At 34.8% G+C, this 25501-nt stretch overlaps 1 protein-coding gene across 2 annotated transcripts in view; it reads left to right on the forward strand.

The window, feature by feature from the left end:
• Positions 1 to 25501, forward strand: part of DDX60 (DExD/H-box helicase 60) — a 92242-nt gene that overhangs the window by 12794 nt on the left and 53947 nt on the right. For both annotated transcript variants that reach the window (XR_011436700.1, XM_023636333.2), the window contains exons 6-15: positions 1327 to 1488; positions 2981 to 3139; positions 11540 to 11681; positions 12641 to 12796; positions 15472 to 15577; positions 16193 to 16308; positions 17621 to 17781; positions 22607 to 22853; positions 24200 to 24366; positions 24897 to 25055. Coding sequence is in view for 1 of the 2 variants with exons in the window: in XM_023636333.2 (XP_023492101.2) it covers positions 1327 to 1488; positions 2981 to 3139; positions 11540 to 11681; positions 12641 to 12796; positions 15472 to 15577; positions 16193 to 16308; positions 17621 to 17781; positions 22607 to 22853; positions 24200 to 24366; positions 24897 to 25055 (1575 nt within the window). In the remaining variant the exon portion in view is untranslated. The remainder of the gene's footprint in view (positions 1 to 1326; positions 1489 to 2980; positions 3140 to 11539; positions 11682 to 12640; positions 12797 to 15471; positions 15578 to 16192; positions 16309 to 17620; positions 17782 to 22606; positions 22854 to 24199; positions 24367 to 24896; positions 25056 to 25501) is intronic.

Raw genomic sequence — 25501 nt, forward strand, 5'->3', positions numbered from 1 at the left:
GTGTTTCCTGGAATTTTTCTCAATCTCTCTTTGGTCCCTATAAAGCCTTGAGTTGTGGCAAGTGTGGCACAGGAGTGTGAGGGATGGCAGAGCTGGGATTTGTTCATTTTTCCCCCTTGCACATAGTTATTTTGCAGTATCAGTATTCTGTCTTCTTAAGTAATTCTGGGGGTGTGATTTTGTGTAGAATGTTTCTAGTTGTAAAAATAATACTTTTAGGAAGTTGATTACTATAGACCATTGTTTTCAGCTACACGGGAGTCCCACAAAACTACGTATCTTTCTATGTATGATAGAATTTAGGGAAAATGCATAATAGAATTTGGAAAATACAAAAATGTTCTAAAAAAGGTATTCCAGTGCCCCGCTTTGGAAGATAAGGTGACAGATTTCATTAATAGAAGTATAATATCTAGATTTCAGTATGTCATAATCTTACTCTTCTGAATACCTTTCATCTTCACTATACCATGATTATACATAGTTCTACCGCTTCGAGGTAGAAACTCACATTTTTTGAACATATTCTTTCAGTAATGTTCCATGCATTTCCATACAATTGAAAACATAGCATATATACCCTTTTAGTTTAATTTCTAAGTTAATATTGTTATTTAAACATTTTCTGATTATCAAAAATTCTTCATAAATTATATTTATATTAGATACATAACATTTTCTTAATGCTAACATTTAAATTGTTTAAAACTTGGCTTTTACAAATAACTTTGATGAACATCCTGGTGCATAAACTTTAGTACACATTTTGTATTATTTACCTAATCTAGATACATAAAACTTGAATAGTCAATCAAAAAGTATCACCGTATTTAATGATAATCATATGTACTGCCAAATAGCTTTGCAGTAATTCTATATCTATTTATACACTTAGTGGCAAAGAGTAAGAGAAATGACACATCACATGATTTCCAGTGCTGTTTATTATCATTAAAATACATACTTTGCTAACTTGAAAGTAAAAATATGCTATCTAATTGTTCTTTTTATTACTAAATAAGTTGAACATTTTTTCTATTTTATTAAGATTTGTATTTCTTTTGTGAATTATCTGCTCTTGTCTTATTAAAGGCTTAGTTTTTTTATTGATTTATAGGAGTTCTTTACATTTTTAAATTTTTAATGGTTTCACTGAAATATTTGTTGTAATTATTTTCTTTTAAAATTTTGTGTATTATTTTTAACAGAAATATTTATAGTTTTATGTAGTCGTGTCTATTCTGTATGATTTCTTCTAGTATGATCACTTGTGAATAAAAATATCTTTCTAAATATCATGACTTTTACCATTTCCTTTTGTGACAGGTGTGTGAAACTATTTCTCTGCTTAAGCAACTCTGGCCAGAAGGGTCTGATATTCGGCGTGTTCTTTGTGTTACTTCGTGCTCACTGTCTTTGACTATGTACCATCGCTTTTTAGAAAACAGAAAGAGGACTGCTTCTGTTGAGAAAACTAAGACCCAAAAGGTGTGATTGTTATAACTTTACTGTGAAACACCATTGCTCTCCACTTTTGAAATTTTATTTTCATCTACCACTTTTTCCATTTGATACTTCATTTATTTCTCTAATTTGTTGATGTAAACTTCAAAAAAGGGGGGAAAAACTAGAATTTGTTTATAAGAAACATCTATTGTGCTGTTATGTGATTTAGTGTTTTACTATGTGGATGATCCCTTAGTACATATTTAGGCAAATTTTTCCAATCATCCAGAGGAAGGGGAAATAAGAAAGGAAATTAGCACTTGGTGAGAGCTTGCAGTGTTGCAATATTCTGGGCTCTTTATTTGCCTTGTGCCGTTAAAGTCTCACAACACCATTTTAAGGAGGTGTTATTCCTATTTCACATATGAGAACACTGAGGTTCAGATAGTCCAGGTTACATTTGTCAAACCAAAGATGTTAAATAGTAGAGTGGATTGAAACCGAGTCTGTCTTGTGCAAGTTCTGCAAACCAAACTGTCTTTTGAAAGAACATTCCTGATGTAGTGTCTTAGTGCCATTCTAGCTGGAGAGATACTAAAGGTTTTAACTTTCTTTACTGCAGATAGAATCCATTAAGAATCTGTTGGCAGTATGGGTTTGATCTCCAACTAGTCATCCCTGTATATACCCACACATGCGTCTGCACACACACACGCAGATACACACACACTCAGACACACACATGTGTACACATACTATTTTGTATACAATCTGAGTGGGCGATTCTTTGTTGAAGATTCTTATTGAAGAAAAGTGAAGTTTTGTCTCTGCTACAATTTCATGAATAAACAGGGCTCATCATCTTTTACCTAGCATCCTTTATATTTGGTTTTCCAATATCTGCTTGAATATATTCTTAGTAAAACAGTTCTACATGATCAGGCATGCCATTTTAAATTGTTCTTACAAAAGTGATACTAAGCCAAATGTGTCTGGAACTTCTAATCATGAGGCCCTAGTTGGCCCTCTGGAGGTACTTGGAAGCAAGTCTTAGGCTTGCTTCACTGACAACCCTGCAAACCTTTGAAGATGGCTGGAAGGTCCATGTCCCATCATATTAAATATGCCTGCTTCTTTATCCACTTTCTAACTGGGTAATTTTTTAGATATGTCCCGGTTTCCTCACCCTAGTAATTTTTAATATACCTGTTAAAGTCTGATGCCTTGGGCCGGATAGAGCATTTATTGTGTGACTCCAACAGTGCAGAGTCCTATAGGATCATGTAAACTTTGGCTTGACTAAAAATACTGAAAAATGTTTTATGTAAACTGCTATTGAGCTGACAGTTTCCTGTTCTCCTTACCTCACATCTGTATAAATGCAGTAGTTTATCTATGAAGAAAAGGACTTTCTCAAAAAGGTAGAATGAAGAATGTGTGATTCCTGTACAGCAAAATGTGCCTGTTGACTTTTGCGGTGCACCATGCGGTTCACAGCCTGCTGTTCTCTGCCTTATCTTTTTATTGTATTTAGGTGGAAAGTAATTGCTTAACCCTGCAAGAGATGGAGGATTTGTGTAAACTGCATTGTCTCAGTGTGGTTTTTCTAGTCCACTTACCTCTTTCTCAAAGAGCTTGTACTAGATTCATCACTTCCCATTGGATTAAGAACATTGAGACTTCCCTAAAAATGGTAAATATGCTCTTTCTTAGTTTATTTAGTTTTTGTTTCAATTGTTTGGTATATAAAAACCATGATCACCTTCAAAAATAGATTTGTATGGGAACAATGTCAGCCCTTTGGGGGCCTTAAAGGTTTAATGGTCTAAATCAATCACTTTCTTATTTCAACAACTCTGTTTGCTAGTAATAACAAACAGCGTGATATATATCCAAGCTGAGGAACGAGCCTATTTTCCTTTCACTAGTCTCTGTCAAGATCAGGTTTTTATGTCATCAACTATAAGAGATTGCTGACCATTGCGTTCTGCTCTTGAGAGGAATTAAAGAAATCGATGTAATAGTTTATCATTTTTGTCTGTTATAGAGGATATTTAGAGAAAATTTGTAGGCTTTAGCAAAACAACAAAGACAAAAGAAAAACTTCCCCTATGGCCACTACTCAAATCAATGCTAATAACCATCAATATTTTGGTTTATTCTCTTCATTTTAAATGCATAGATTTTTCTGTTGTTACTGTTTCTAACATTTTATATGTAATGTTTTTCCTTTTCATATACTTTCTATTTTCTTTCACATTCTTGGTTAGCTTTCTTTACTTGTTGTTTTTTAATCGATGTCCCATGGTTTACTTACCCGTTCCTCTATTACGGGATATTAAGAGGGTTTTAAATGTTGTATTATAAATGCTGCTGTTCTCCAGGCTCTTTGTGTATAAGCCTTTCCCTTTAATTTAGGTGTACTGACTTAGACTTCATACCCAGAAGGGGATTAGTGGATCAATTTAAATGGATATATTTTAGGGTCTTGATACTTATAGTCAAAATGTCCAAGGAAAGTGTTTTAGAACCAATCAGTTGGGAAGCCAGTCCACAAATATTTATCTAATGCACATGCATTGTGTGAATCACTAGGGATCCAGTAAGAAAAATAAGAACACATTTATCAGGCCAGCCTGGTGGTGCAGCGGTTAAGTCCGCATGTTCCGCTTCTGTGGCCCGGGGATCGTGAGTTCGGATCCCGTATGTGGACATGGCACCACTTGGCATGCCATGCTGTGGTAGGCGTCCCACATATGAAGTAGAGGAAGATGGGCATGGATGTTAGCTCAGGGCCAGTCTTCCTCAATGAAAAGAGGAGGATTGGCAGCAGTTAGCTCAAGGCTAATCTTCCTCAAAAAAAGAGAACGTATTTATCCATTCCACCCCACCACTTTCATGGAGCTATATTTTGCAGGGAAGAGAGATATGAAATTTTAAAAATTACTATTGAGGAGGAATGACAGGATGCTTTAGAATCTGATAGTAAAAAGACTCAACTGAAAAGTGTTGCTTTTCTTAAGAAATGAAGAGAAGTGAAGTAACCCAAGTCTTGAAGGATGAGTAGGAGTTATCAGGTTGGAGAGAGGATGAAAACTGGATTCTAGGTGATAAAACAGATGTGTGATCATCCTGAGGATGGCATGACCAAGGAACTGAGATACATCTAATGTAACTGGAATAGAAAGAATATGAGAAGGTGATAAAGCTAAAGAGATGGGTAAGAGACAAATCATATAGGATTCTAAAGGTCCTGTTAAGAGAATGGAGATATAAGTTTATCATAAGCACAATAAGAACCACTTGAACGGTTTCAAGCAGACGAGTGGCACTTTCATTTAAAAAGATTTCTCTGGTTTCCATTGCAGTGGATTTGGGCAAGCCTGTTAGGTGACTATCACCTCAGTCATCTAAGTGTTGATGATGTTAGGGACTAAGGAAGTAATAAGTAGGGATGAATAGCAGTGGGCAATTTTAAGAATTATTTAAGGTGTAGAATTAGTTTAGTGATTGAGTGCAGGGCGTGTGGGATAGAGAGGAGTCAACTCCAGATCTGGCTTGAACATTTGTGGGGATGATGCCATTATATGAAGGATACTTGCAGAGGAAGATCATCAGTTCGGTTTTGGAAATATTAAGTTTGGGATGCCAATGAAATCTCCAAATGGAGATATCTAGCAAGCAGTTTGAAATCCTAGTTCAGAGCTTAGCAGAGTGGAATGAGTTGGAGATAAAGATTTGGAAGAATCATTAGACTATGGATGTTAGTTGATACCATGGTAGTGGATGAAATTATTTTGGGAGAGAGATATGATAAGAAGGCCTAGGACAGAGACCTGAGATATTCCAATATTAAATGGTTAAGAATAGATTGAGACACCAGGAAAAGATACTGAGAAGGAAATGCTTAGGTGAATAGAAAGGACAGCCAGGAGGATGGATTGCTCTGAAGGTCAAAGGAACTGGGTATTTGAAAAAGTGGGTGTAGTTAATAGTATCAAATGCTATCAAGAATTGTAGGAAGTTGAGGATTGAAAATAATACATTGGGTTTAATCACATAGGGCTCACTGTTGATTGTAATTAAGAGACATATTAATGGAGTAGTGGGGAGCAAAATCCATGTTAGAGTAGATTCAGTAGTGAGTGGAAGGAAGAGAATAAAGATGAAGAGAAGTTTGAATGTAAGAAGTTAAGAATAAGGCAAGTGACATATGATAGAGCTGGAGAGGAAAGAGGGTCAGTTAAGAGTGCTTTTAAAATGACAAAAATATAGCATGTTTAAATGCTGATTATAAAAATTAAGGGGATAGTATGAAAATACAGGAAAAATAAGGTGAGAGGGGACAGGATCTTGAGGATATCCATAGATAGAGGGAGTGATATTGCCATTCTTACAGGAGAGAATAAGGAAAGAATGGTGCAGCATTGGCTATCATGGAAGTTGTAGGATAAGTTTACAGTTCCTGTGTGCTGGTTTTAATTTTATTTGTGAAGTAGGGGACAAAGTCATATGCTGAAAATTGTGGCAAGGAAGCAAGTCCAGAAGTTTAAGAACAAGGAAATATTTTGGAGATTTTTATTGGGTATTGTGGGAGAATAAACTATATTGAGAAACAAAAAGGTACTTCCATGTCCTACCTAGCAGTTTTGAGGGCCTATTTGAAGTTTTTGACAAAACGTTTATAGTGACATCAATATATGTTACTGTATAATTATCTTTTTCCAGTAGTCTCAACAACATGGCCATAGGCACAAGGAAAGCAACTGATTGGATGACATGGGGAAAAAAGGACAAGAGAATTTAAGCACGGAAAAAGCTACTCGTAGATTTGTGTAGTTTTACGGAAAAGAGATTTTAGTGGAGAGTGGTAGAAATGATAGACTAGGAGACACAGTTTCACAGAGACAAACCAAAGGACTCTATTGGATAGGGAGAAAGAAGAGGACCTATAGAAGAGGTCCTGATATGGTCAATAAAGAAGTGTGATGATCATTATACAAAGTTAGAAGGATAGGTCAATGGGTGGGAGTAAGGAACTATTCACTATTCATCAGGGAGCGTGGTAGACACTCTCGTTGTTCCCTTGCCTATGTCTCCTACTCATTTACTTTTTCATCTTACTATAAATGCCTACAACCCTCTGCCTGAAGGTTTTATTATCTTGACCTGAAATGCTGGGATATAAATGCCCCTCAATCCTATGTCCTCCACCAATGACAGATGAAGAATTGGTGGATGGAGACCCAGTTTCCTTGTGTATAGGTTGGGATAACTCTGAAATGTGTTCTACACTGTCTCCCAGAATTCTCCAGGGGAGTTAAGCTCAAGTTGTCCACAGTGGTCATGGGTTGGATGATGTGTCCTTTATTGGTTTTCTTTTCTTTCCTGTCTCACTTCTGCATTCCCTGACTGGTGTTTCTTGTGATCACTCTGAAACAAATTCTTTTGCTTGAAGTTGAGTCTCAGGGACTGTTTCTTGAGGGAGCTAAAACCAAGAAGGAAAAGGAGAGTAGGTTTTGGTGATGACAAGGTCCTGGATGTGTCTGTGAGAATATGAAACTGGGATAGAGTTTTGAGGGGTCACTGGATAGAAGAAATTCAAGAAATGTTGAAATAATTGTCTACCTGGAGGTTGAAGTTATCTGTGGTGTCAGTAAGACAGAGGCAGAGAGGAAGAATGTGAGCCAGGTGTGAAAATCATCATTGTTAAGTGGGGGGAGTGAGCAAAGAACATGGTAAGGGGATGTGAGGAGGAATTCTGAATAGTACAGAGAGGCTTTTATAGAATAGGGTAGAAGAGTAGTTTGGAAATTACGAGTTGGTGATGAGGACACCACCTTTACTTCTCAATCCTGAGGTAAAGCCATGTGTGGAAGCATGAGCAGCTTCTATCTCTTATGATAGCAAGACAAGTGGTTTTATTAGGGCAGAATCAGGAATTGCATTCAAGTCCCTATCTTCTCATTTTCCCATCCAAAGCAAACAAATTTGTCAGAACGACATGAGAAGAATTATTTAGGGATTCTTATCCCTTTTTCTTTTTTTTTTGCTGGGGCCTCTATGGTTATCTAATGAATTCTATGTCCCCTTCCTCAGAATATCAATGCTTAAAATAAGATACTTAGGATTACAAGGAAATCAGTTATATTGAAATGAAATTATCAAAATATTAAAACATACATTTGTGATGTAGTAATATATGTGCTTCTTTGTTGCAACATTGAGTAATCAAATAACTACCTTACTTTCAATGTCTGATAAGTATAAACATAATTTGCGGCACTTACATGGTACTGTGAAAATACTGGTGATTTCTACTGGTGCCAAATCCCAGCTCCTGCGTAGGAGTATGGTACGTTGTCTGGGTTTATAATTAAAGAAAATACAGTTTTTTGCTGCAGGTTAGCAAAAATAAAAATGTAATTGTCTGACCCAAGTTTATCACGCCTGTGATAGGCTCTTATCTGCACTACCTCCCTCCTTACAACCCCGACCTCCAGATTGGCATGTGCCCTTACATGTGGGATTGGAAAAATGAAAGCTGAATTCCTGGCTTTTAAAATAATAATAATTATTGATCCATGTATTACAAGTATTGCTGAGAAAGACAACTATCTTCTTCTGCCCCCACTGTACTTCCCTCCCCTGCACCTCCATAAAGTGTGCATGAACTGAGGAGGGGAAAGAGTTGGAGAACAAATAAAGGGAGTCCCCATGAGTAGGGTGGGAAGGGCATGACAGAATGCCCCCTGAAGTTTTAGGGGTTTGTGCATAGAGAGAAGCTGAACTGCAGTCCTCAGGATAGAGACTGGGAGACAGCCAGCCTCACCTAGGAGACCCATGGCCACATGTGCCAGGGACTGGTCTAGAAAATGCAGTGTGGTGTCTAGGTATGAATGAGTGGGAAATGGTCCTTGTGCTTCCAGAGGGAGGGCATCTGAAAGTTCTGTAGGCTCTAAGAGAGTCCTGCTAGATGATTGAGTGGGGAGGAAGACCTGCTGGTTTTCAAAGAGTTCTCAGAAACCAGATGAGGGGATAAGTAGGACATGGCATGGAAAGTTCCCTCTGAATCTGTATCTGTATCTGCATCTGAGGGCTGTATTTCAGTGGACTATGAGTTCCAGGGAACCGACTGGAAGCCAGTCTGTGGCCATGGATCATTCAATCTTCTTTCACGGGACCTGGGTCTGTTGCCTGTGTAGACTACTGGACAGTAACATAAAACTGGAGACAGCCATATTGAGCAGTGGCACCCTTTCTTACTGAAATGAGGATGACATGTATAATCACCTCTGTCAAAGTCTGGCATGGGGGACGCAGAGGGGACTCATGAAGGGAATTGATCTGAGGGTGACTAAGAAGTGGGTGGATTGGACTAATTTTACTTGGTAGTGCTTAGATTTTATTTAGCATAATAGTATAATGGGGATGTGGGGGTCAGCAATTGAAGTTCACTTATGGAAAAGTACATTGATTGCATGTCTGGGTCTGTATTTGTGAACATTTACAGTTGCTCTAACAGAAGCGTTAAGAAGATGGTTTTGTGATGTGCTAAACACAATACCGTGTGGTTCTGTTGATGCTTGAATGAGAAAATATTTTTCTGTATCTCAAATCCCTTTGGGGAACTTTCCTCTAGGTGTTTTTGATAGTCAGAAAGAAGCAGACTGGTTAATTAAACTGGATAAAATGATTCTATTTCTAGCTCCTATGTAATTTACTTAGACATTTCAATATAAGTTATGTCAGGTTAATACCGTAAACCTATTAATACAACATGTCAGATATTGAAATAATACATTACAGCATCAGTATTACTGTGCTATGAGTTTTCTTGTAAATTTATTTCTCAAAAATACTTAATTTTTTGCTCTACTTTATAAAGTTGACCAAATTACGTAATCAGCTACTGAATGGTATGAATGTAATAATTGTGGTATTGATTTATAGATTTAAATGAATGCTCTGTATGTATAATTTTCATTTATGAAAAGCTTTATAAACAATTTTTTATGTCTAATGGGCATTAGGTGAAAAGGACATTACAAAGTCTTTCTAAATTATGGAATGTTCTAGGATGACCCTGCAGGACATACTTTGTGGTTTTAGCTGGTAGAAAGCATCACTCTTTAATTAGGATGGCGTGGATTGCTGGGCATGATAGAAATAGCTGCCATTTATTCTGCACCTGCTTTATGTGTGTACTTTACCTATATTACCTCATTCAGACATAACAACACTCCTCTTATATCCTCATTTTACAAACGAAAAACTTGAGCTCAGAAAGGCTAAGTGGCCCATTAGCACAGTTAATAAATGATCAAGTTGAGATCTAACTTCATGTCTGTCCAGCTTCCAAATCTGTGCCATTCCCGCCATCCTCTGCTCCCTTGATGTGGGGAAACAGCAGATTATCCCATAGGTAAACACCCCTCTGGACTTTCCCACTCTCATGCTTCATTTTGGCAGCATCCTGTGGCTGACAGTACAACTTCAGATAGCCTCTGAAATTTTCAAAATACAGAGAATCTTCTGAGGCCTCTGGGGAAAGCAGCTAAGCAAACTGAAGGGAGAGTTTCATGTTTACTCAAATCTGGACACTTGGAGACCACATGGAGGCACTTCTTGTCTGAAGAGAATGAATTGAGGAACTTTGCTGCACTGTTTTCACGTTAAACTGTTTACTCAGTGGTACTATGGGAAAGGATCAGGGATTGAGGGGGAAACTTTATTTGACAGTGATTCTCAAAGTATGGTCCTCTGACCAACTGCATCAGCATCACCTGGGAGCTTGTTAGAAATGCAAATTCTTATGCTTCACCCCAGACCTACTGAATCAATCTTTGGGAATGGTGCCTAGCAATCTGTTTTATTTAACAACCTTTCCAGGTGAGGCTTATGCTGAAGTTTGAGAGCCACTGCCACTGCTCTGTGGAGAGCTCTGTAGCGTTTTACTTGTAGATAAAACTATATTCTAGGTAGGAGGTTCCTACTTCTTTGGTATTTTGACTTCATCAGGAACCTTGGGCAGCCTCCCTAACTTATCTGCTTAGAGCTAGGCTGTCCAAGGCAGTAGACAATAGCCACAAGTGCATATTGAGCGCTTGAAATGTGGGCAGTCTGAATTAAAGGTGTGCGGTAAGCTTAAAAGAAACATCAGATTTCAAACACTTAGTATGAAAAACATTAATATTTTTATATTGATTACATATTGAAATGATAATATTTTGGATATGGTGGGTTAAATAAAATAAAATTAATTTCAGCTTGTTTTTTTAATGTGACTTCCAGAAAATTTAAAATAGCATATGCAGCTTGCCCACATTACATTTCTATTGGATAACTCTGCGTTAAAATTCCACATCAATATGAATAAATTTTCCCATTTGGAAAGTGTTTGTGTTTTATCATTAAGGGAGTGTGGAGCAGAGAGGCCTCTGTTTTCCCACCTCTGAACTTAACTCCTCAAAAACTGTCCTTGACTGAAAGGATGACTAGGCTCTCACTTGCTGAGTTCACTAACTCATGTCTACTGTACTCTGAGCTAAGTGTGATCAGTGAAGACATTCTGCCTGTGTTGGGTGGGAACATAGCCTCGCTATCATACACTCAGTAGGTTCACACCAATGAAGGTGGATGGGGATCTTTGAGTTTGAAGGGTTCAGCCTCTTCTAGATCCCTGAAGAATCGAATGTTCTTTTTTATTTTAAATGCTCTTTTAACCCAAAAGTAAAATTGGAAAACAGTAAAACATTTGAAAGCAGAAGTATTTCCATAGCCTTGGGACTGTATCTTTGGATTACAGTGTGAGAAAAAAATTATATTAAGAGTCAAATATGGATTTCTATAATTCAGGACAAAGAACTATGCTGAATTAATTTTGGGTCAGTTTTATTTTCTTTTATGCTTTAAATTTTTTAAAATATAAAGCATTCATCATTACCCCACTGGAAAGGGCTTACATTAATAAGAATTGGAAAGTGCCTGCCAACTTGCTATTCAGTAGGATTATTAACGTATTTGAAGTTATGTTATAGTTTATTGCTAATATAAAAATTGTCAATAACTTGGTTTTATTTCCAATTTTCAGAAAAAGTGGTGTGAATATTGCATCCTAAGTAATATAAACATTTTTGAATTTTGGAATCTGAATTTAATTCACCTTTCTGACTTAAGCGATGAGCCTTTGCTGAAGAATATTGCTTTTTACTATGAAAATGAAAATATTAAAGGTACCATCTTGGTATATTACAATAATGATACCTGGAGATAAACATTAGAAAGGATTTAAAATTTCAAAATCACTTTCCTATATTTCCAACATACAACATAGTAATAATTTTCCTTCCAGTCTTTGTTTATTCATGTATATAAGTTTTATTTAGTTGCAATCAGAGTTAATGTGCTATTTTAAAACATTTTTAGCTTAATATTACTCCACAAGTATTTTTGGAGAAAATATGTGTTTGGGTAGTGGACATTTCTAGATAAATTTAACAGTTGAATTTTTCATTTAAATATATGCATAACATTTTTCATAGTATTTACTCTAATTAACATAATCATCCTACCACTATTAGATATTTAGGGAATTTTAATTTTTTTCCAAAGATAAAGCTGATTTATAAATTTGTTCTATGTAATTTGTTTTTCTTTCTCTGAATTATTTTCTTAGAATAAATTTTCTGCTATTTCTTAATAGTCAAAGAAAAATAAGACATGTTTTAAGAGAACTATAACTGATTGGGCATGCTTTGACCTCTGGATTTGGTTCCTACATTTTGCAAGCATTGGAATGAGTAAACTACATATCAATTTAGCAATCTTCTACAAATTTTCTCATCTCTGAAAAATAATAGAGTTTATTCAGTTTTATTGGTTGTAAAGTTATGTGTGGCATAAGCTTTTTGAATACCTTAAAGAATAATTAGATAGTCACCATCTGTTATTGTTAGTTAAGATAGTTATAATTTTAACCCTTAGTTATCAAAAAGAAAAACAAGGCAAATTTTAAAATCTACAGTCTTATAGTCAACACAAGAGACCATTTTCTTTTAGGTGCAGTGTGGAACTCACTGAAAATTTCACTGTTTGACAAGTATTTCAGAGCTCTATGCATATAGTCAAAATGTGTACTTCTGTGTATGTGTGAATGACTTTTAATATCTACGTACTTTTAACTATTATATAGGCCTAGATTTGAATTTGGGAGATGTCATTAGGGAGGATTATGAACATCTCTGGAATACTGTATCAAAGTTGGTCAGAAAGTTTGATGTCGGAAAGCCATTTCCTGTGAGAACAACAAAACTTCCTTTTCTTGAAAACAATCCATCACCAATCAAAGGTAATAAATCTCTAAATTGATTTGAAATAGAAGGATTGCTCCTCTGAAGATGTTTTAAAAGCACTGCTAACTAAATGCTGCAAGTATAGTAATTTTCTGGCACTATGCATTTTAATAATTAATTACATATCATTGGGGGGATATGTTATGACTATAGTTTTGCAGAGTTATATGTTTTGCTTGTAACTAGTGTTGTTGCCAATTAAAAAAACAGCCAGATGTCTGTGACTTTCGTTTCCATCAATATGGTGGTATAGATCAAGCAGAAAATCTCTGTGGGAAACAATCGAAATGCTGGATAAGAGACACCAAATGCCTTTTTATATAATCATAGCTAAGCTCAAAACAATAAAAGCAAAATCTTCAAAGCCAAAAATGAAAGGAGAGACTAATCTCTGGGTAATACAAAATAAATCACTATGAGAATTTCTAATTATAGGTCCGCCCTCCTAAGAATCTGGGGTTTCAGTTTACTCTATTAGCAGCGTCAAGACAACTCTAAGCCAGAAAATTAACTTAATGTGATCAAAGGAATCTGGCACATTCTCTGTAGAGGAACAACATCATAAACCATGTTTTATAGGATTCTCTGCCAAATATGAATGCAACTACATATTTATGAAACAATAGAGGAAATAAGTCACTAAGAGAAACATTAAGCTACATAACTAGAACTCTTAAGTACTTCAGATTTTGTAATTATCAAAAGTAGAGTATACTATATGTGTTTAAAAATGCTTAAAGAAATAAAATACGACATTTGAAACATGAGAAAATAACAAAATGCTAGAAAACATCATTCACATTTTAAAATAACCAAAGTGATAGAAATGAAAATATTGTTAATGGATGGGATAAAAAGCTGTTTGAATACTGCTAAAGAGAGAATTTGTGAACCTCGAAATAGATTAAAAGGATTACATTGAAAAATAGAGATGAACATGTTATATACCTTAAACTTACAAAGTGTTATGTCAATTATATCTCAATAAAGCTGGAAAAAAATTTTAGAACACCAAAAAACAAACAAAAGAAATAGAGATGAAAAAATATAAAAGATATATTAAAAGACATGAAAGATAGAATGAAGAAGTCTAACCTTTCATTCATTTGGAGATTCAGAAGAAGATAATGAGCCAGTGTGGGTTGGGCAATTTTTGAAGAAATCATGACTGGGCATTTGTCTGGATTGATGAAAGATAAGAATTTTCACATTCAAGATATTTGATAAGTCCCAAGTGAGATAAATTAAACATATGCACATACACATTGACAGACAGATATGCACATTAGACACAAAACAGTAAAATTATTGAATATAAAAAATAAAGAAATATCTTAAAAGAGCCAGAGTTACCTACAAAGGAACAAAAATTAGTCTAATAATAGACTTTCCCAATAATGATGATATAGTTTAATATAATTTAAGAATGAGGACTAATGTGGGTATTTTCAGAAATACAAAAACTGATTTATCCATCATCATAGCATCACTGAAGATATTTCTATTTGATGAATTTCAGGAAGAATAACATGACCTTAGAAGAAATGTGAGAAAGAAAGTTAATGGGAATTTGGGATGTATTTATATAAGTATATTTTTCAGAATATGGGGGAAGAATATACATCCTCTTCCCTTATGTCAGAATGAGTTCTACCAGACAAAGACTCTTGAGTACAAGTAGTTTATTGATCTCAGGAAGATCAAATAAAGGTATGGTTAGATAATATCAAGAAGAGAACAAAACCAATGCAGAACATGTTAATAAATAGGTTTCCAATGGGGACAACTACAGGTAAATTTCACAGAGAATCTTAGAATAGTGTACAAATCACCTTGGAGATGTCTTACCTGAAGAGCAAGATAGCAGAGGTATTTGCCCTGCAATTCTAGTCACACCTTTGGCTAAAGGCTATCTCTGGGGCATTAAATTCTTAGCACTCTGATCTGCTCCATATGGCTGTAAGAATAATCATGCTCAGGCAGAGAGTCACACGGCCTTGCAGTAGGAAGGTGCTGGGGAAACACAGGAACAGTGAATGCCAAGGGGGTAACGGGAAGAGCAATGCCAGCTTATGTAGAATTATGAATTAGATACTAAATAAAAAGGCATTCATTAGCCAACTATCATATGTATGATATATATGTGATATGTATGATATCTATTTATGATATGTATGCATATATATACATATTCATACACATATACATAGATAGATATCAAGGAGGATGTAAGAGAGTACTGTGAATGATTTCAAGCAATTTCACTATCTGTATTTTCCCCCTACTTCTTTTTTATTTCATTTTCATAAAAGTATATGTAGGGGACCTCTGAATGAGACTTCCATATTCAAATTCTTTGTCTCATAATAGGAAATAAGAAAAGGAATAAACATTTGAAAATAGGAAACAGAGATGTTTCTCTTTCTTTCCCTCCCTATGTATCTGTCTACCTACTTTCTTACCTAGATGACTAAATGCTGCCTATTTCTTTACACCTCACTGTGTTCCAAAATGTTTTAGTGTGGGAAATAGCTTTATGGGAAGGGCTGGAATTGGTAAATGTTAATAAGATCAATAAAAATTTTTTTAATGTGTTTTAGAAAACAATGTATAATATTCTTGTATGAAAGTTTCACATTTGACTTTGTCTTATTTTTTTACTTATTTACAGCCACCTCCAAGAAAGAGATGCCTAATTTGGGTTTTATTCCAATGTCATGTAAGGTGGTTGATATGTTTGCTGGAGACATTTTGAAAGATTTGCCTTTTCTAAAGAGGTATAAGACCGAAAGTGCCTCACTGAATACTTGGGTGGAATGGATTAATTACTCATTAAAGATTCTATGAAATGCAACAGGTTAAATAGCGTCTATTAGAAGTAATATGTTTGTAACACATATGAAGTTTAATGTCAAATTTATGAATGTGCATTGATCATAACTAGGTTAAAATCAACATGGTTTTAACCTTAGAGTAAAACCACTTCAACTGCATGTTTTTAGTTAATGAATATTTGTTGATGTTGATGGGACTATTGGAGATATGGGATGGATTCTGGGTTCTTAAGCCCATAATAAACTGCTCTTTACATTCTACCACCCACATCATATCACAGAGAGAGGAAAGGTGGCTATGATTTTTAGAAATATTATTTAGAAATGAAATCTATGGTCAATAAGATTATAATAACTTGCTGTGGCGATAGTTGGTGGCTGGACTTCTTGTGGTGATCATTTTGCAGTGTATAAAAATATTAAGTCACTGTGTTGCACACCTGAAACTAATTTAGTATTGTATGTCAATTATACTTCAATAAAGAAATGAAGTCTGTGCTGTGCTATCTTTGTAGGCATGCAACTTAAAATACACATATGTTTCTTTTTGTGTCACAGCAATGATCCTATTGTAACTTCACTGGCTAAACAAAAGGAATTTGATGAACTTGTGCATTGGCATTCTCACAGACCCCTTACTGATGATTATGACAGGACAAAGTGTCAATTTGATGGTGAGTTCTGTGACTCTGGTCAAATAAGTTAAGATCAATTTCACTCTCCATCTTTTATTTTATAATGAAACATTATCATGTTATGAGCTATAAATTATATTTCTTGAATTGTAATGGTCTACAAGATATTTAGATCTACATCAGTAAAGACGGTAATGACAAAGTCCCACTTTGTTTACGGACAGTCGTCTGTACGTAGGTATGCAGATATCTTTGGAGGAAATGCACAACTGCAGCATTTGTCCTCACTAAAGTTAGAAGCTGTTTTAAGTAAACATGACTTGTAGTTTAAGAAATCTATTTTCCTCGAAGTCGAAAATATTGAGGGCATAGTCTTTCCAGTAGTTTCAGCTATTTTCATACCACTAAATTGACTGCATGTAACAAGTGTTAGCATTTTATCTGCCTTCATGCTCTGGATGGTTGGAACTGCAAAAGGAGGCCCCTGAAACCACCAACAGTAGATAAATTGAGACTGAATTAGGGATCTTGTCTCCCTGGTTCATTCTTTGTCTTCATCTCGCCTTTGTGTACCCCTATGCTCACACCCACCCTCCTTCAAGATGACAAAACTTACTTTCAAAAGTATCTAGCAGTGTGCATAGTAAGCATACTTGTATGAAATACTTATCAGCCTCCCTATATGAAGAGCTACCAAGATCCTGCAAAATCTGAGGGGATCTTTTAGATTAATCATTAACATCCTTCAAAGTGGTTTGATTTGATGCATGTAGATATAGACATAGAAAAGTTAACCAGCTTAATTATTCCCTTTAAATGAGTGTTATGGTTTTCTTTGGGTATGGGAGTAAGTCATACCTGGATTGTTGAACTTTCCTATGTCGTTGGATTTTTACATAGTGAAAGTATTTCTCAGCTATTAAGCTCTTGGCTTTGTGGCTAGGGTCTGGAGTAAGGATTTTTCTATCAAGGGACGTAAGAAGCAAGAATTTTCTAGGTGGATGTCTTCTTGACTCTGCCTCTACTTTCCTCTTCTTAACCTAATTCACAGGACACATGACAGAGGTAATGCCAAGAATCTGTTATTCTTTGTAGCATCCTGATATTTGCTTTGGGAGGCAAACAATGAAAGAGTGTTTTGTCACTTCCATCCTTGAAATAAGATAAGGAATTGTTCTATGGCCTAGAGATAACCTGACTTAAGATTCATTATTTATCAAAAGTAATCAGACTAAATTACTGTTCCAAACTAAAAAGAAAATGCATGTGTGGGAAGGATGGTGTGAATAATTAGTGAGAATGCTATTGAAGAAATATTGTACTGCTACAATTTAAGTCTTGTCTTTTTCAGAAAAATCTAGAGATCTTCGTTATCTTAGATCTGTGCAAAAGTATTACGTTTTTCAACGATTTTATGGGAATTCATTAGAATCAGTCTCTTCAAAAGTCATTGTAACTCAAGCTACCAAGCCAAAGAAGAATTTCAGTGAACCCAAGAGCAGAAAGACACATGTACGTCCTATTAATTTTATCAAAATTTTAAACTTTTTTGTCTTTTCTTAAGTTAATATTTTTCAATACTTTTTGTGGTTTTTTTCCATGCTATGCCTTTTTATCTATGATTGCTTATAATTTTACTTACCTGTTAAAAAAGTCTAACCTGCATACGAAAGCTTATTGCAGTCATGTATCACTTAATGATGGGGATACGTTCTGAGAAATGCATCATTAGGCGATTTTGACAGTGTGCAAACATCATAGAGTGCACTTACGCAAATATAGATGGTATATCCTACTACACACCTAGACTATACGGTACTAATCTTATGGGACCAACATTGTATATGTGGTTTGTCATTGACTGAAATGTTGTTATGCAGCACATGATTGTATATGGTCCTCTATACATAATAAAATATATATTTATTTCAAAGAATATAAGACATTAAATGAATACAGGCTTGGATTTAGAAATGTTGACGTAACATTAGAAATATAATTCTTTGGGAGTTCCAGTCCCAGATGGCAATATAAGAAGTTCTTGAACTTACCTTCTCTCATGGAAACACTGATTTTACAGCTACACACAGAAAAATTCCCTCTGAAGGAAATCCAGAAACTAGCTGAGTGACTCCTACATGGGGTGAATGAGAAAAAACCTACAACAAAACAGGTAGAAAGGGCTGAGACACACTCTGACCATAAACCCCACCTCTGGCACAGTAACATACAATTGAGAGGAAATTTACAACCTTCGGCTTCTTCCTCAGAAGAGAATGGTTTGAATCCAACATCTAGCACCCTAACTTTTAGGATTTCTCCCTGAGGTCTGGGCCTCCAAAACATCTAGCTTTGACTGCCAAGAGGACTTGCATAAAGACTTACAAGACTATAACAAAGAAATGGTTCTTAATAGACTTACATGGACTTGCCAGGCCATCCCCCAGGGCTCAGCACAGAGGCAGCAGACTAAAACACTCATTTCCCATTCCTGGTCTTTCCCTAAAAGAGGCCAATTTGCATACTTCAAAAGCTGTGAAAGGAATCTAAGCATACTACTACAGAAAAATTATTAAATCGCAAAGGAAGAGACAAAGAGTGAAAGAAAGGAACAAAAGAATTATAAATCAGCCAGAAAAAAATTAACAAGATGGCAATAGTAAGTCAATGGCTATCAATGAGTACTTTAAATGTAACTGAACTAAATTCTCCAATCAAAAGACATAGAATGGCTGAATAAATAATAATAATAAAAAGACTCAACTATATGCTGCCAACAAGAGACTGAATTCTGCTTTAAGGACACACACAGACTGAAACTAAAGGGGTGGAAATAGATAGTCCATGCAAATGGAAACCAAAAGAAAGCAGGGGTAGCTATACTTATATCAGAGAAAATAGACTTTAAGACAAATACTGTAATTAGAAACAAAGTAGATCATTATTTAATGATAAAACTAAAAACCTGAAAGGTTTTCCTCCAAAATCAGGAAAAAGAGAAAGAGATGCCCATTCTCACCACCTTTTTCAGCATAGTACTGGAGGACCTAGCCAGAGCAATTAGGCAGGAAAAAAAGGCATCTAAATTGGAAAGAAAGAAGTAAATCTGTCTCTATTTGCAGATGTCATGATATTATATATAAAAAACCCTAGACACTCCACCAAAAAAAACTGTTAGAATTAATAAATGAATTCAGTAAAGGTGCAGGATACAAAAATCAATGTAGAGAAATCTGTTGCACTTCTGTACTCTGATAATGAACCATCAGAAAGAGAAATTAAGGAAACAATCCCATTTACAATTGCATACAAAAGAAAAAAATACCTAGGAGTGAATTTAACCAAGGAGATGAAAGACCTCTGCACTGAAATCTAGTAGACAGTAATGAAAGAAATTGAAGAAGATACAAGTAAATAGAAAAGTATTCTGTACTCATGGATTGGAAGAATTAAGTTTGCTAAAATGTCCATACTACTCCAAGCAATCTCTAGATTCAATGCATCTCTATCAAAATTCCAGTGGAATTTTTCACAGAAATAGAGCAAACAATCCTAAAATGTATGTGGAACCACAAAAGACCCTGAATAGCCAAAGCAATCTTGAGAAAGAAGAATAAAGCTGGAGGCATCACACTGTCTGATTTCAAATTATATTACAAAAGTATACTAATCAAAGCAGTACAGTATTGGCATAAATGCAAACACATAGATCAATGGAACAGAATAGAGAGCCCGGAAAAAAACCCATACATATATGGTCAATTAATTTACAACAAATGAACCAAGAATATACAATGGAGAAAGACTGTCTCTTCAATAAATGGTGTTGGGAAAACTGACAGCCACATGCAAAAGAATAAAACTGGACCCCTATCTTATAGCATACACAAAAATCAACTCAAAATGGATTAAAGACAAATGGAAGACTTGAAACCATAAATCTACTAGAAGAAAACAAGATGGTAAACTCCTTGACATTGATCTTGGCAACAGTTTTTTAAAAATTTGATGCCAAAAGCAAGGGCAACAAAAAACAAAAATAAACAACTGAGATTACTCATACTAAAATGTTTTTGCACAGCAAAAGAAACCATCAACAATAGGAAAGGCAACCTACTGAATGGGAGAAAGTATTTGCAAATCATATATCTAAATATATATAAAGAACTCATACAACTCAATGGCAAAAAAATTAAAAAAAAATCTGATTAAAACATGGGCAGAGTAACTAAATAGACATTTTTCCAAAGAAGATATATGAAAGGCCAACAGATACTTGAAAATGTGCTCAGCATCACTAATTTATTAATTATTATTAATAATTAATTAATAGCTAAAATTAAAACTGCAGTGAAATAGCACTTCACACCTGTTTGGCTGTCCTCAAAAAGACAAGAGGAAACAAGTGTTAGTGAAGATGTGGAGAAATGGGCACTGTTGTGCACATTGGTGGGAATGTAAATAGGTGCAGCCACAATGGAACCAGTATGAAGGTTCCTTGAGAAATTAAAAATAGGACTACCATAGGATCTGACAATCCCACTTCTAGATTATTCTTTCTATGAAATATTATTCAGCCATAAGAAGGAAATTCTTCCATTTGTGTGTGACAACTTAGATGAACCTGGAGATGCGAAGTGAAGTAAGCCAGACAGAGAAAGACAAATATTATATGGTATCACTTATATGTAGAATCTAAAAAAAAAAAGTTAAACTCATAGAAACAGAGTTTTGCCAGGGGCTGGGGGATGAGAAATAGGGAGAGGTTGGTAAGAGGTACAAACTTTCAGCTATAAGATGAATAAGGTCTGAGGAGCTAATGTAAAACATGGTAACTATTGTTGATAACACTGTATTGTATCATTGAAATTTGCTGAGAGTGTAGATTTTAAATGTTATGCCCCCCCAAAAAAGATAGATATGTGAGGTGATGGATGGGTTAATTAAATCAGTGGGAGAAATCTTTCCACAAGATATATGTATATCACATCACCATCATGTACACTTTAAATATCTTATAATTTCGTTTTTCTGTTATATATCAATAAAGCTGAAATTAAAAAAAAAAAAACCCCAAGCAGAAATAAGGACTTTTGTTTTAATAGTCAAAAAGCAGCCTCTGCAAGCCAAGCTAGGTGGTCATTGTTTTTCTCCTTGTGGTGAAAACCTCCTTTTTATTTTCACAGGCAATTTTATTGTTAGTGAGACCATCCAATTGCAACTTTTCCTTTTTCATTTTGGGCTACCAAGAAGCTTCTTCAATTTTTTTTTTGAGAGAGGTTATAAAACAGAAATTTTGCAAAAATTCTCATTACATAGTATGAGGTATAAATACTGAAAAAAACTCATGCTTTTTTTTCTTTTATGTTATTAGAAGTTAAATAGATTGACTCATGGGAATTAAATACCCTTAGCACTGTATAAATGTGACCTTCTAGCAACAGTTCAATAATTCTGCATATTCAAGATAAAACAAACATTGCACATGAAGGAAAGCCAAGATCACCCTTGTCCTATTGAGACACAACCATGCTGAGTTAACCAAGACAATAGATTTAGAAGATTAAATCATTGGGAAAGCTCAAATATTATTGATTAGAGTCATATACCAAGAAAGTGATGACGAGTAAAACTGACTTCATTATAGGCAAAGTTTAGATATTAATTTCGTGACTAATCAGAACAGTGGCAGGTTTGTCAGAATTCTCTTGAGAATACAACAGTTCTCTAATGTGTCTTTGCAGATTAGTAAGTCAGATTGGTAAAAGTATAGTAAAAGTTGGTCCATATTGTGTTTGAGTTGGAAATGCTTATCTAGATAAAGCAAATCAGTTGTATTTATGTTGTTCCTTCTATCCACTCCTTTCCTTCATTTGCATTCTCTTTCATCATTCACTCATTAAACATTATGAACCAAATGTTTTATGCTTGGAGCATACAGACAACTATGGCATATTCCTGTCTCAAGGAAATTAATGTAGAGAGGAAGTGTGACAAGTAAAATGACAACTATGGTATACATGCTGAGTGCTTTAATAGAGAGATGCCTGGGTGAGGAGGAATTCATGACTTAGGCTTGGGGCAGGTAGGGAAGGCTTCATAGAAGAAATGTCTTGAAGGACAAGTACGGATAGGGAGGTGACCATGGAGGAATGGAAGAGGAAAACCAATTCCAGAGAGAGCAGCAGGAACAGATGTGTGGAGACATGAAAAAAAGTGGCCTGGTGTCTCTGATTTTATTATATTTATTCTTTGACTTATAATCTACAACACTCAGAAATCTAGAAAGTTATCTGCTGAGAAGCTTTATAGTCCTTTCCTTTCCTTTTTTGAGCAGGAGACCAAGGCTGAAATAATTACTAGAGAGAATAAGAAGAGGTTATTGGCCAAGGAAGAGCAAAAAGAAGAGAAAAAATGGAATGTTCTGTCATTTTCTATTGAAGAGGAAATGAAAGAGAATTTAAACTCTGGAATAAAGAAACTAGAAGATTTTTTGAAATCATGTAAATGTAACTCAGTGAAATTTAAGGTTGAAATGGTAGGGTTAACTGCCTCCTTGAAAGCGTGGAAAGAACATTGCCGAGGTAAAGGAATGTGACTCTATGTTTTTCGTTTTGTTGAATTGGAGAATTAATTAAAAAAATGTAATGATGATAGCTGTCATTTATTAACAGGGAATTGTTAGAAGCCTTACATGCATTATCTGATTTTATCCTTAGAAAATTTCTGTAAGTATCATTGTCTCAATTGTATTGATGAGCGATGAAATCTCAGAAAGTGTGCCAGTAGCAAACATACAGCACATTCATAAACAAATTCAAATCAAATCACAATCAAGGATAGATTTAAAAGTAAATACTTATAAAGCTGTGGGCATGGCTAATGGAACCAATAAAGATGGTGAGGCACCCAGGGAGAATCTGTCATTCATCTTTGAGATCTGAAGTGTAACTATTTTCTTTCTGGGTAAAACTAGGATCTTGTTTGCCTAGCATGCTGAGTTCTTCTAAAAGTTGCTATGGCTTCCATATGCTCTACTTTACAATTTCTACAGTAGATAGTAGTAAGGAAAGGAAGAGACAGGAAGAAGAAGATTCCGCCAGTGAATTCCATGGCAGTGAGAAACATAAGACTTGGCTTATGTATTTCTCCCCAACCAAGATGGTGTATCAGGATTTGCAGTTGGCTGCTACTCAGAGAAATCAGAATTAACCCTCCTGGAGGGTAAGAATTCTGTGTTAAATTTCTCTTGTAGCCTCCTACGGCATTCAATACGTATTTGATAATATTTGTTAAATAGGTAAAATATAGATTGCTTGGAAAAAAGGTGGAATCAAAAACAGTCCCAACATAGTAAATATGGAAAGATTAGCAGCGAGGATGAAAAAAATGGCTGGGTATTATATAAAGAAACGGGGAAGAATTAGCAAAGTTTGTATCTGGCAGTTGTAATAGACTGATTGAATTGAAAGTCTCCAAAGATTACACCAAATACTTATCTATGGGCAACTTTGGACTCAATAAATGTTGGTAAGCTTTTAACAAGATATTTAAAGTCATCTGAATATTTTTCTTTGAACATAGTAGAGAAGGCATGAAAATAATACATGGAGAAAAGATCTGTGGTTCCCCAGAACTTATACAAACTTGAGCTTTAACAATCTTATTTATATCATGAACTGCAAGATTTTTCTTTCTCTCCACACTTACAGCTACCTGTCAGTTATCCATGGGGTTGCTGAAGTGTGTATAGTAGCACTTTAATTTTATTTTATCTAGCCCTCTGTATTCTGAAACCTTCATTAATTTCAAGTAAGATAGTGAATTTAGTTAAGTCAGATTGATAACCTGGATGACTAATCTTGGATAATCAAGTATTTATTATTTTTGATAGTCTTTATAACAATTTTACTGTTTATTCTTTACCAAGGTGAAACCACAAAAGATTTAAGTATAGCTGTTCAAATCATGAAAAGGATCCACTCCTTGTTGGAAAAATACCCAGAACTTTTGCAAGAGGCAGATCGGCAATTCATAGCCAGATGTCTTAAGTATTTAGGATTTGATGAGTTGTCAAGTTCTTTATATCCAACCCAGGTAATGTTTTCATAATAGCTCCATTTTATAGAGTAATTATTAGGTATACATGAAGTGTCTCTCACTCTTCTTGATTTTTTTTTTTACTGAGAATATTTCCTCTGAGTTCATAATCATTATTAGTAATCCAACTGCCTTAACTTGAAGTAATCTAGAATTAGAAAACTTGTAAAAATACTGGTCTGGACAGCCATATTAAATGCCAGATAATCTCTGCAGCCCCTTAAAACTAATCCTGTGTTTAATTCTAGCAAAATATTTAAACTATACTGTGATTGTTCAGTTGTTTTTAAGTATATCAGACTGTAGCTAAAAATGCCCTGATAGATGTTTGAAAATCTTGATGTCTGTCAATTTACTCTTAGTTAAGAATGATTTAGGTGATAAAAGACTTCTTCAATAAATATTACACAATTTAAAAGATGGTAAAATGCTTTTCTCATAAAAATGTTCTTTAATAAATATTTTAATTATTTAAATGATGTTATAATTTAAAATCACTTTCAAAACACACTTTTAAAATAATATAGGTTGCAGGAGATGACATAAAGAAGAAGAAAAAGAATAAATATTCAGTTGGCATTGGGCCAGTTCGGTTTCAACTACAGTATATGGGCCATTACTTGATACGAAATGAGAGAAAAGATCCAGATCCAAGAGTTCAGGATTTTATTCCTGACACATGGCAGGTAACGACTGTATAAACAAAACTTTTTGTATTTTACTATTTTTCAGGAGTTTCTCATTATTTGGCTGTACATATTATATTTGGCATGAACTTCTTATATTGAGTCATGTTTTTTAAAATTATTTTGTCATTGGAAATGTAAAATGTAGACTTTTTTCCACATTTAAAGAAATGAAATTTTTATTTCATTCATTTTCATAAATAGACCATTTCCTTGGAAGTATTTTGATGAATTCACGTATATATTTTTGAAGTTCTGTCTGTATTATCCAGTTGTGTCATCATGGAACAGCCTCCAAGTTTTCTCTGGGTCAATAGGGTTTCACATGTAAATATATAAATGTGCACAGAGAAATTTGGGTAGTTTAAATAGTATAGACAGTTTAGATATTTACACGCTATACTGTCACCATACTATCTATTTTTCTATAAATAAATGTAATATTG

Source organism: Equus caballus, chromosome 2 (assembly GCF_041296265.1).
Source record: "Equus caballus isolate H_3958 breed thoroughbred chromosome 2, TB-T2T, whole genome shotgun sequence".
NCBI lineage: Eukaryota > Metazoa > Chordata > Mammalia > Perissodactyla > Equidae > Equus > Equus caballus.